Here is a 14,054-nt window from a genome sequence, read left to right on the forward strand (position 1 = left end):
TCTCCAAACTTGTACTCAGGCTAAGTATTCTCAGTGCTTTTATTTTTTAAGATGCAAAAATTGGATGTAATCCCATAAGATCCACAGAAAAAGTATTTTCTTTCTCTGAAGTATCCTCCAAGAGATACACAATCCCAAGCTTGGGAAACTGCAGGCGTGGGTCTCAACCAAGTAGGCTCAGCTGTGCTCAAAGGGCATGCTCCCTTCCTCCAGTAAGGCTTTATCTGAACAAGGGCTAACAGAGACCAATAAGAAAAGTTAGCAACCCTTCTCCCTGCCTCATAGCCAAAATACAACATGCAGTAACATTCAGTAAATAGTACACAATCAAACAGCAAAAATGATACCATCAATCACGTAATCCCAGAACAGAAGTCAGAGCTTATATAACAGCCCATACATCAAAAGTGTCAGAATAAGTTAATTTTTTCTTTTTTGTATTTTTAGGAACTTGAGGCTATTTTCAAGGTTGCTTTATGTACTACTTCAGCACAAGCCAACAAGATATTGAATGAGAATTCATTAGCAGCTGGTCAAGTGTAAATAGTACATCAATCATGTTATTTCCTTACTGACGGGAAATTTAATTTCAACTCAGGAAAAAGCCTGTGTTTTAAACAGTGAAATACATCACATAAAATAGTGACATTTGATAGTATGTTTTTAGATTCTGAAGCCTATAGGGAAAAAAAAACAGCCTGACGCATAATGAAGCCCTTCTTCCCTCATAACCACCAAACACAATTTGGAACAAAAAAAAAAAAAAAAAGAGCTTCAAGTAAAGCAGATGAATGAACTAGTTTATTCTAGAATAAATTCATTAGTTTTTGTCTAACACTCCAGTAGAACTTTTGGAAGAACTGCTCCTTTTTGTCTTATATTTACAAGATTTCCACCCAATAAAAAATACGTATTCTTTGCTGTCCATTAAATATCAACCATTCACTATACAGGGATCTTTACTGTGAAAACCTGAACAGGTAGGTCAATAAAAAAAAAGTGAAAAAATGGCACCCACTGACATTCACTGACGCTTGTTGAATGCTTACAGAGACCAACCAGTGAATGTGAATGCAGTGAGGCAGTACATGGTGCGTTTCAGCAGTAGAAACAGTGACGTGAAAGACCAGCCACAATCTGGATAGCCATGCACAGCTGTCACACTACAAAATGACGATTGTCTCGATTAGCTCATTCTTGCAAATCAGCTAATGGTGATGACTATGTTTAAACTAGTATTTTATAGCTGAGAATTTGCTCTATCAAACAATGTTCTTGTGCTCTTTCTTTCTTTTACTTTCCATGGAAGTAAATAAGAGGCATAACTTTCAGAGTGAGCTGCATATTAAATGCATAAAGAACACACTGAGAGCATAAACATTTCACAACACATACGGTCTGTCAAACTGGCTGTTTCTCTGCCTGTTAGTGATTTTCATTGGGCTGACTAAATGTCAGTCATGATAGTGTTCTGGAGTCAAAAGAAGGCAAAGTATTATTACCTTTTGCATATAGACACTAGGAAAAGCAACACTGACACTTCTACAATTATTTGATTATTATTAAAACAATACATATTAAACACTGAGTACAATGGTAACATTTAATACTAAATATCATTTATTGATTTTTTTACTAATATTCTTAAGTTGTTGCAAATTTCTGTCAGAGGAAATGCTAGAAATTTCTTTTTTGTTGGCTATACTGCTGTCTGTTTGGTTTTTGCTGTTGTTGTTTTACAATGCATAATAGCTTTCTTCAGAGAAAAAAGTATGAGAAAACATATACAAATGCAATATTTTCATTTAATCTTGTACAGCAGAATTTCAATCAGCTCTTTCTTGCATGTAAGTTCAAGTTCATGAACAGATTATGGGATATAAAATTGTTAGGTGGATTCTGAAATACTAAATTTAGACAAATCTTTCTAATGTAGTTATAAATATGGTAGGGTAGGGTAAAAAAAAATTCCCACTAATATGGTCAGATGAATCACTGTCAGCCATACTATTTTCATGCCAACAGCTTAAGTTAAATCTGTGAAAACACTTCTCACAGTTCTCTCATGAGCCCTCAATTCTGCAGTAGGTGCAACTTGCAGGTTCACGCAGGGCTGCTCTCCATCCTGAAAAGGAACAGTTTGAGGTCCTGAGAGATGACAGAGATGGGACTTCTCTGGAGAGATAAACTTCTTGCTCTTCTATGCCAACGTATCACATAGCAAAGCATTAAGTTATTGCTTAAAATTACTTTCTCCTATTCTCATGGGATTCAAACTGACTATTAATCTTCATTTCTCCACAAAAGAGCTAAATATATTCTGAAAGAAAGGAGCAAGGGGAATTCCTTCAATTGTTATTTCCTTTCACAGACAGATAACTCTTCATATTCGATGTTAAGGTTTAGAAAAAAATAGAAACATTGAATAGAAAAGATAATCCTAGATTATTGCTAAATACAGCCTTTAGTTAGGTAGCTGGCTTATCCTTCTATCTTTGTATAAATTTTCTTTAATTTTTGCTTCTGGTAATGAAACAATATTTAAAAAAAAAAACAACAAAACATGGTAACCTAAGATCGCAACGATCTTTCAGTAAGAAGAGTAATTAGAATAATTTACTTTACTTAATGTATGCTACTAAACTTTGCAGCTGTTTGATGTGAGACACGTATTTTCCCCACACACTCTACAACAAAAACAAAATGTGCCAGTTGGCACCACAGGCTTAAAAATAACCACAAGAGGCAGTTTTTCTGTCCATCTGATCTTGAAAGGGTTTTTTTTTCTTTTGCTGTTTTTTAAATTAATTTGGTAAGAATTTGCCCTTCTGTTTACATTTTCAGCCTTCTGATCACATACTACTCACAATTACAATAACACAAGAATGAGTACTTCCTTTTAATTTTTAGTTAATTAGACAAAAAAGAGTAGCACATCAGATGAAGAACTATGGAAAAATAACACATCGAAACAAAAGGTAAAACAAAAGGGAAGTGCAAATTTTTATTTGTCCTTTCAGAAAAAAAAAATGGAATTGCAAAATTTTAATTAACATTCTCTGGTCTCCAGTCGCTAATTGGCTGAAGTTTTTAAATCACCATTTTAAGTTCCAGCTGAACAGTAAAGAAAGAATCAGCTTCTTATGCAACTTTTTACAATACTGTACTGATTTCATCAAAAGTCATTATAACTTACTTCACATGAAACTCCATTGTTCATTCCTCATGAAAACAATAGAAGTTAGGCAAGAAATTATTTGACAAGTCAGATATAAACTACGCAGTTAGTTCCATTTCAGAGAGAAGTCACATTTGCTGGTATAAGTGAAGAATTACAACATCTTGTGTAGCTAGTATGTAAACTTCTTAAATCTGAGGAATTACCAATAAAGTATTTGTTTTTAGCAACACGGTAATTTTAGACAAATTTGAAAATTCAAAAGAAGTTAAGGCTTGCTTAGAAACAAGAATCCTGTTTGATACAAATTTGGATTTGTTATTGATTTATACTGTCAATAACTTTAAAGGATCAGTGATTTTTTTTTAAATAAGAACATTTATATAAAGTGGTAAATATCTTCAAATCTGAAAGCAATTACAATTTAGAAATATATTTGAAGAAAAATCAGCTACTCTATATGAAGACAATAGAAATGCATTCTGAAATACCAGACTTGAGCAGTGTCCCTAGAAATGGCATACTGACGGTTAGAAAAATGATAAGTTTAAGTTTCTTAAGAAAACAGCAAAGTGATTAAGAAAAACTTCACATGACAACAGTAATTTTGCACAAACTGTAAAATATATACATCTATATATGTATGTATTAAATAGATAGATGGATATTCCAAAAACAAGCATTCGTTATATTTTCTTCTAATGCTTTTTTATCACCACAATCAAGGATTTATTTCAACTTGGGAAGAGGAAATGCTACTTCATTGAAAGTTCCTTAAAAACTGAAAACAGTTTTCAACAATCTGATATACTTCATCTGCTGTTAGGTATATCAAATTCAAATTAGAATCTACTGTACAGAATCATCCTCTGCAGAGTCATGAGTTGGTCATCACTCTACATTGCTGCAGTGAAAGCCCTTAAATTAAGATCGGATTAATCCTAGAAATAGCTTGGTTCAGAATCATTAAATGAAAAACAAAGCTTAAGAATGGAAAACGTTTTATTATATATCTCTAGTTCATGTTTGATCCGAGTTTACCAGAAATTCTGCAAGACCACAAAGTCAGGTAAATTTAACTGCAGCTTATTTTTTATCTGTAAATCTATTCAGGAAATTTGCTCGATTACTTTTGTTGTTTAAACACACTACAATCTTCTTCCCGGACATTTAATATCTAATTTCCCTTTATAACTCTTTGACAAAGCCAACAGCAGAAAAATAATTTTCAATTATACTTACAAAGTATAAAAGCTCACTATAAAAGTATTTAAAGTCACCTGAAGTACCTAGTCAATATCAACAAGAGAATTACGAGAATTACATGTTTTCTTCTGTAAACACCAGCATAATATGCCATATGGGCATACTAATTTTACTGGATTTTTTTTTTTTTCCTGAAGACATCATATTTGATAAAGTCATTAAAACCCTGAATAGACAAGATTCGAGTGATGCTTTCCACCCACACATCATACACTGATATTTATACAGTTTATATTTTGCTACATCTGACTTACAAATTTCTCTGTAAGAGCAGTTTCAGAAAATAATATAAAGAGAGTAAAAAACATTTTAATCCATTCTTTCCACAGAAAAATATTTGAATAAAAGCAATGTTTACACATATTGCTGTTTAGAAATTCAGGGGGAAAAAAAGAAAAATCCTTAACCTGCTGGTGAAGACCACATAATACATAAATAAAACAAGGCACTAGTACTCCACACCACTCAAATACATGAGCCAAGACCAAGAGTAAGATCCAGAACAACGCCAGCAATAAAGACACCTCATTTTCCACCCTTTTTCTGTTTTTAAATTTCCAGTGTTTGGGCTCACAAAAGTGAACAGCAATTACAATTTGAAATCTATCCAGATGCAATTGCACAAGTTTCAGCTACCGAGCCTGTCTTTCTTACAGCCAGACCTTCCCCATCCATGTCAATACATGACTCTGTCTTACACACTGTTTTGTAGGTAGTTAAGCAAGAGAGAGAACATGAAAGCTCAGCAGATTACAGTTCATTCCCTGTCTTAGGTTATCCCCCCATTACCAGACACCTTGTTTGCGAGGTGCCATTCTCATGTACAGTTCACATGCTTAGATCCAAACATGCTTCAAATCCAAATGTGTCCTGTATTGAGAAGTTGTGGATACAAGCCCACGGTGAAGCAGAAACTTTCAAATAACATTCAGGGAACCCACAGAAATGAAGTTCCACAGCTGTACTAGCAAGGTAAAGTTGATTATTAGACTTCCCCCACTTTCTTAGTAGTCTCAGTAAGAGACTGAAATCACCCCTGGTGAGAGCAGGGATGGTTTGACTATGCTCCTTGCCAAACTCAGTACGTATAATACAGCAGTGGTACAGTAAGAAGCAGCAAGCACCATCACCTATGGCACAAGAATCACAGGAACCTCCAAAGCTGCCAACAAAGTTACGGAGCTGCTGATGGTTTGCACATTCACACACGTCTGTGACATGTGAGGGAAACACTTCTGTGGAATGCTTTTTAACAGAACAAACGATTCTGTGGTACAGATGCATTTTTCAGTCTGTCTCAAGTTTGCTAGTTTCTTTAGAAAAAACACAATTTTGTTTTCAAAAACATTTTCTGATATAAATACTTCAGATTTGATACATTTTTCAAGATTACAAACTTTTTTAAATGGCAGTAACAATGCAAGTAATTTTACTGACCTTATTTGCCACCAATCTTAGGTAATTTTAAAATAAAAACCTAGTTAAGAAACAGGTGACTTTGAAATACACAACAAATAAGAAACTGCAATATACAAGGAAAGGTATAAATATACTAGCTAAGCATGAATAACAAAATACAGCTATACATTCAACCAACACCTTGAAAAATCCTGAGAAACTAATAAACTCTAATTTCAGGAAACAACATTCCAAAGAGAAAAAACTTTAACTCAAGAAATCAGCTATCATAATATAACCAACCTTCCTTCAACATTTTTTCTGCCTTGCTTGAATAATCTAGCAAGTGATCTTTATTCAAACCCACAGGTGGTGCAGAATAATTACTCAGATATACCATGCCTACTAATAAAAGCAGAGAAAGCAGTGTCTGTCATCCTAATGGATGCTCACTACAGCCCATTTAACACACATGCACAACTCACAACACTATTATTCTTTTTCATCACCCAGGTGAGTGCATATCCCTATTATGACTGGGTATAAAAGCAAAAGGAAAACTCAAGAAACATGGAGTGAAAATTGCTGAACTCCAATACATTCAATAATTTTCAGTTTTGAAGGATGAACAGAGACATGACAATAGCTTGTCCTTAGAAGAATGCAAGTGCTTATTACTAGAACAAAATGATTGCTCCTATAAATACATTATTATCCACTCACCATACTATCATTCTACCGTAGATAAGCTATCCAAATTCACATTAGTAATTTCTGCTATTTGATGTCCTGAAGTGCAAATGTATGCTTTACCAATACAGATCTCTGCACAAAATTAAGAGATGATAATAACAGCACACAAGTAACCCAGAAACATCCCCAAAAAGATCATTGTCTTTCAAAATAAGTATAAATACAATATGACTAAATTATTTTGTGGATAAAAAACCTTAAGCTTCTTGAAGACCAAGTGGGCCTCTACTATTTTGCTTAAATATCCATCACATCACCTCACTGTGATACAGCCCCTTACTTATCACAGCTGTGATAAGTAGCCACTTAAATAAAAGGCAGTGCCTGTTTAAAAGATGTTCTTTCCAACCTGCAGTAAAAACCCTAAATTTCAATCACTGACCCCAAGAGGGTCCTAATTTTTTGTTCTTCTGGCTTATTAGAGACGTGGAATAATTGATAAATAAAAAACAAATTTAAGAACAACAAAGGCTATGTTCCTCATACCTTCCCCAATACTGAGATCAGGCTGACAGACCTGTAGCTCCCCAGATCCTCCTTCTAATCTTTATTGTAGATGGGCATCACATTAGCATGTCTCCAGTCATCTGGGACCTCTCCAGTTGACCAGGACTGCTGATAAATGAGAGAAAACAGACTACTCACCACCTTCAGTACCTTTGGGGAATACCACCCAGCCCCTGTGACTGTCCAGGTAGAGTAGCAGGTCTCTAACTGCTCCTTCTGAATTGTGGGGAATTTATTCTCCTCCCTATCTCTGTATTCCAGCTCAGGGGGCTAAGTAGCCTTGGAATAACAGGCCTATTAAACAAAACATACCTTGGTGGTTACACAGCAAGGAAAAATTCCACTCATGCTCAAGCTGTGGTGCAGAGTCTCTGTACCTCAGGGCACAATTACACAATGAGACCATACATGTGGACTCGCACAAAAACGTATTATGTAGACACTGGGACTTGCAGAGCATGGTAGTGCTCCCAGAGACAGGGGAAGAGTTCGCCACCTTTTTCTTAACTTGTACTGTGTTAATGGTTTGCATAACATCTACAGCTCATTCAATTCACATTTCTAACCTACTGAAATGATTAATACAAGAGTCCAGAAAGTAGTAATAAACCAACACACTCTACTGAATTTATTCTCAATTCTTCTGAGTTAGAGTTGTAAAATAAAGTAATTGACACCTAAAAAACTCCTCACTGAAAAATTTATTTAATCCTGTCTCAGTAATAGCCATAAACAAGCATTGGTGATAGTATATCCACTGAGTTCAGTATTAAGTGCATAAGCAGATCAAGAGCACTGAAGGAAACTAAAAATCTTTCAACTCACTCCTGTCATTTAATCATACTGTAACGCATTCGTTAAAATTTTCCATATTTCCTCCTTTATACTTTCCTCCTCATACTTGCAACCTTATTCAGACAGCGTGTTCTGCAGCAAATTATATGATACTTTCCCTATTTGCCATATTTAAACAGCTGCTACTTGACTTTCTCAAGTTTACACTTTGAATTGAGCAATATATTCCTCATTTACCTTAGCCTGCATTATGTAACTCTAGAAATATGATTGTTTCTGAGATAAAAAAAGATAATCACAGTTTTGTTCTAAAAAAATTCAGACCATGTGACTTACAATCATATATTTTGACTTCTTCCAAATATAATTCTACCAAAGGGTTCATGCAACAAACCCTCAGTGATTTTTTTTGGACTGATATGGATAGTTATATGTCAAATTAGCATACTTCCACACTTTCTGTCTACTTCGGGTTGTTGCTTTTCTTTACTGAACTTTCTGCCATTTATCAGCAAACTTGATCCAGAACAGATGCTGCAACACACATCTGCTACAAGAAGGTATCAGATACCAATGTACCAAGCTAGCCAGAGCAAAAGAAATCTCACATGGCTAACCCATGTCTATAGGACCACCAAAGGTACAAGAAATATGTTGTATTCAATTGAAACTGCTGATAGATTCTCAGTAAAAATTAGTAAATACATCTTTATTTCATATCTGGAATGAAAGAGAAATTGGAATTCACAGGTAATTATGGAAAAGTAATTCTTCATCTCACTTCTGTATTTTAATTTCAGAGAGAAAAAGATTAACAAAGACAATACCAGCAAAAAGAAAATACATCCAATGTGCATAAATCATTTTAGTCCCTATGCTTTGTTATCCTAATCGCAACAGGATATAACAAAGAAAATACTCTCAGTAGAACAGTTATGGTCTGCTTTAACTACTACTGTCTTACAAAAGAGAAAGGAAATTTGGCATCCAGAAAAAAATCCAATTGTATCGTACAATTATTCTCCCAGTGTGGTGGATGAATCTTCAAGTACTCTTTTGATAAGAACTGTATACATACAAAAACTGTCTCCAGAGGAAAGGCATAATATTAACAATGTGTACGCGTACTAATATCTGAGCCTCCATTGTTTCATCATGCAACAAGTAAGAAGTGCTAAGTCCATTTTTAAAATCAAATAGTTATTTTAAAAAACTATATTAATTTTCAAAAACTCACAGATGAATTGGCCTATGAGAATTTCAGACTACTAGATTTCTGGATTCACTGAAAATCCTACCTTTCTAATTTAGCAATTAAGTCATTTCGGCCCTTGTAATTCAATGCCCTTGAACAAATGAAACACGGTGATGTAAACACTCAAAAATTATATCCCAGGCATCAGATTTTAAGAGGAAATAAGAAGGTGAAATTATGATGAAACTTTTGTTCCTAGCATAAGAAGAATCACATATATTCTGTCCTAGTTATCATTCAGAATAAGTATAAAATTAAATAAACATGTATGCCATACCTGTTATACAGCACTTTCCATAGACTCTATGACATAATTGAATTTTTACTCATTCTAGAGGTCCGTACTCAGGTTTGGGTTAAATTTATATAGACAAGTTTTCCTTTCAATCTTGTGAAGATCACGATGAGAAATACAGGTTAAACCACGAGCAATTAAAAGACAATCATGCCAAATTACTTCTATTCAATATATATTTACAACAAATATTTCTTTAAGAAGAGAAAAATGTGGTTACCTACATTGTTTATGTATTCAGAAAGCAGGTCTTGGAGAGCCTGACGGATAGCGTTGCACTCAGCAATGATGCGCTCTCGATGGAAATCACGTGTGCAGGAAGAATCAGCTAGCAAAGCTGCTCCACTGATAATAGCTTCCAAACGTTTCTCTAGCGATGGCCTTATTTTCTCTTCATTCACTACAAGAGGGTCCTGGATAATCAAATGCTGGAAAATATTTTTAAAAAGTAAAGGTAAGAATAGTCAGCCTACTAAAGTTGCCGCTTTGTTTTTCATCTGCATGAACCACAGTGACATTAACCTTCCTTAACTTCCTACTAGCTCTTTCATCTAGATATATCAAAAAAACCTTGGACTATGGCAGATCCCAGTCTCCTTACACTGGCTACAGGCACAGATCATTTATAGACAAAGCCAAGTTCTCTCTGCCAGCAAGATCTCACTAGTTCTAGTCCAATATCCATGTTATGAAATTCCGCTTGCCTGGATTCAGTGCTAAACTGGCATCTGAGCTTTCCAGCTTGAGCTGTTTCACACCAAAGTGAACTCATAGAATAAGATGACATCAACCTGCTTGCCATGTTGACATCTTCTGACCACAACTACCTTATCTCCAAGTTGTCTTTGTTTCCTATTTTAACTTTATGAGACTGAGTATTTTTCATCCTTTGCTTCAGTCTCTTCTACACCTGGACCTGTCATTTCTTCTACAAGGCATTTCACTGGAATCAGAAACACTATTTGTTTTCTTTATAAATATGCATGTGCTTTTATCTATAAAGTATTTTACTACTTGGTCTCTCATTCTTTACAGTATTCTGCTCCAAAACTGAAAGCTAAAAACCTCATTTTGCAGGCAAAGAGCTGGGGCTCTACCAGTCAGCCTCAGAGTCATACAAAAGGTATGTCTTAAAAGAGGCAACTGCATACCATCTTTCCAAGTTCTCAGACAGCATTGTTTCTCCATTGTAAGTTTTATCACCATTGTTGTCAAAAAGTATTTGTTGAAACTGTTTCTTGTCCCTGTCTGGATTTCTTGACTTCCCCCAAATAATGGGTCTGCCACGCACTTGCCTTGAAAATTTTTAAAAGAAATTTTATACTAAGCTTTTATCTCTATATACAACTATAGCACTGAGTATATGATGTTTACAACTGAGTAATATCTCATGTTTTAAGTATCTCACAGTGGAGGCTCAGCTTTGTTTGAATTTCTGTAGGGGAGGTCAGGCATCTCCAATATTAGACTTTTAGAGATCAGAATGACATCTGGATAACAAACAAAAACAGCAGTGACAGCTCATCACTAATATGTTACAAGAGCAGTCTAATTCTGATGATTTTAAGTCTAATATAGTCACACACCAAGTCAGAAATTTGCTGCTGCTATGTTTAACAGGCTCAATATCCACAAAGCAAAATTAGTAGCTTTTGTTCAATAACTTTATTTTCAAAGGACACCGAAGCATCCTCTTGCTTTTCACCAGACCTGATAAGCAAAAGCAATGAAGTGTTTTGGCATGGTAAAACTAATTATGTTTTTGTGACAAATAAATACTCTAAGGAACAAAAAAGGGAGAAGTGACATTTTCACACTTTGCAAAAGCAAGTATACTGGAGCTTCAGCATTTAAAGAAATTCAAACTACTCATTTTTAATCAAACTGAACATCTGAATTTGTCATTTCTATCCAGATCATCAAGTCAATATTCCACATAATTCTGCTTAGCTGAATCCATATTCAAAGCTATCAGAAAAAATATATATATATATTAAACAAGAAAACCATGCCATATATCCTAAAGTGGAATTCAGGTCAGGTGAGCCAGAATTTATCTGTGCTATTAAATATGTGAACTACTTTTAAGCCAGAAAATTTTAATTATTTTTCCAATTTAGATTTCAAGTAAAGTCTAGCTTAGGAAGTTCTAAAAGTACTAAGAAAAAAAAATATTGTATTGCAACATAAATATCTAGGAAAGGGAACATCAGTTACCTTCAATTTTGGTATTTATTACTTTTTAGCGCACTATTACATACTATCTAGAGTTAGGGAGATTAAGTCTTTTTGTTACAGGTTTAATTCTCCTATCTTTTCCAGAATACACAACAATCACTTTGAAACAGCTGTGAGATTCTCCAGAGAAACTAGAGAAAAATCAGACTTCATTATCTGAGTGTTTCCAAATGAAGTATTTTAATACTGACATCAGGCAGCGCAGGTAATTTCTGCAATACTCAATTTTAAATGGAAGTTTGTTATTTGCCATCCTGCTGGAGCAGCATAGGTTTCTAAATGTTTCACCTTCACTACTGATCCATAGCTCTGAAGTCATCAACCTCATTTAAAAGTACTCTTACTATTTAAGTACTCTCAGTATATAAGCCTATTAACATACATGATTGGATACCAAACCTTATTAAGTAACTTGTAAAAGTCCTGGGGATAAAAATTTTGGGCTCCTGTTCTATTTCCTATCAGGAACTGGCACTACGTGAACTCTAGTCCTCAAATTTCACAGAGTGACCAGAAGGAAAAAGTACTTCTGAGAATCTGTCTCCACATTCACCACGTTGATTTGGGAATTTTTGTACCACATCAGAGCATCCAAAAGAAATAAATAAAAGCAGACTGTGCTACTGCCATTTCAATTTACAATTGTCTCTTCTGAGACAATAAAAAGTCTAAAACTATATGAATTTGTGTCACTGAGTTTATGAATTTTTGCATGAAGTGACAGGATAAATCATTAAAATAGTTTATAGTTTATGTCAAGAATTTGTATGCATTCAGTAGAAGCAATCTTAGATTAAGTTAAAGCAGTAACTAAGTATTTCCAAATTCTGGGTTTTTAGCTCCATTCGTTATCCAGAAAGACACAGTAAATCAGAAAGGAGATTGAATGTAAGCAGGAGGAAAGATTTAGTACTTTAGAAAGCCAATTTAATTGCACTTACCGTATTTGTATCCCTTAATTATTTCTTAACTAAAAACTGTAAAAAAACAAAATATGCTGACTATGGAAAAAATAATCTCACACGTAACTTCAGAAACTGGTACTAGGCCATAATTTTATTTGCCTCTTGCCTTGCTAACAAAGCAAAGGAATAAGGGCAGTCCTCTGTTTTCAATCTATTGCAGAAGTAAAGAATTTGGAACAAGTTGAATAATTCTCAGTATTTATAACAAATTTGATTTTTGCAGTCTCCAAGAGACAAGAAATAATAAAATTTTGTCAGGGCCTGGCAGTCCCTGCCTCTAAGGGGAAAATCCAAAGAAAAGAAACAGAGAGAAGGAGCACTGCTTACTCTCCTTCTCTGACTATCTCCATATACCCTGAAGTCTTAATGGCAGTGGATGGAGCCAGACTGGTTTATCCAAGGCCTACAGCCAAACATGATAAGAGCAGTAATTGAGCTCTTAGTTAAATATTAAGAGTCCTTTGTCCTTTTCTACAATAGCTATTTCCACGTAAAGTTGGAAATTTATCTAAAGACACATTTCCAGAAATGTGAAGGTAGTAAGATACCAATTGTTTACAAGTATAACACAGAAACACATTAAGAATATTAATACTGAGGTATGTATATTTTCCATTTTCTTCTCTTTTTTGAACTTCCTTACAGCAAATGATAATATGGTTGAACACAAAGGAAAACTTCACCCTATTTATCTAGAGGCAAGCTAAGTTACTTCGTATCTCAAACATTATGCACTGCAGAAAATTATGAATATGTAGTACAGGAATTGAAAGAAAATGCTAAGAGATGCCTTTATGGACTCTGAAATGGAGGAGAAAACAAAACCCTTTCAGCTGTCACCTCTGTAAGAAGGAATGCAAAACTTCAATATCAGAATTCAAACAATGGGAACTTTGTTTTCCTACATAACATGTCTAATCAATGTTTTATGTAGGTCCCCATTACTTCAGCTATATCCAAATACACAACAGAACTATAAAGGAAAAAGCTTGCACTTGATCAGCTAGTAAAAACTGTACGAAGATAGATACTGATGTTTAAATATTTACCGGGGTTTTTTGTTGTTGTTGTTTCTCTTTTTTAATTAACTTATATCAAAGAGATGATCTCAAACTACTCTTCCACAGCAAATGATAAGGGAAGGCATTCCAGAGGTAGCCAGCTTTCAGAGGTGTGTATATCCATTTTTTACGTGGAAGAAATGTTTATTTTGTATTAGAGATTTGAAATACATTGAATCATAGAATCGCTCAGGTTGGAAAAAACCTTAAAGATCATCGAGTCCAACCACAACCTAACCATACTACCCTAACTCTAACAACCCTTTGTTAAATCATTTCCCTGAGCACCATATCCAAACAGTTTTTAAACACATCCAGGGATGGTGACTCAACCACCTCCCTG

At 34.6% G+C, this 14,054-nt stretch overlaps 1 protein-coding gene across 5 annotated transcripts in view; it reads right to left on the minus strand.

Annotated features, from left to right (window-relative positions):
* CTNNA3 (catenin alpha 3) overlaps positions 1-14,054 on the minus strand; it is a 422,209-nt gene that overhangs the window by 306,974 nt on the left and 101,181 nt on the right. For all 5 annotated transcript variants that reach the window (XM_031554365.2, XM_085230255.1, XM_085230251.1 and 2 more), the window contains one exon: positions 9,672-9,875. In XM_031554365.2, coding sequence (XP_031410225.2) covers positions 9,672-9,875 — 204 coding nt within the window. The remainder of the gene's footprint in view (positions 1-9,671; positions 9,876-14,054) is intronic.

This window comes from Meleagris gallopavo, chromosome 8 (genome assembly GCF_905368555.1).
Source record: "Meleagris gallopavo chromosome 8, MGAL_WU_HG_1.1, whole genome shotgun sequence".
In the NCBI taxonomy this organism is placed as follows: Eukaryota; Metazoa; Chordata; class Aves; order Galliformes; family Phasianidae; genus Meleagris; species Meleagris gallopavo.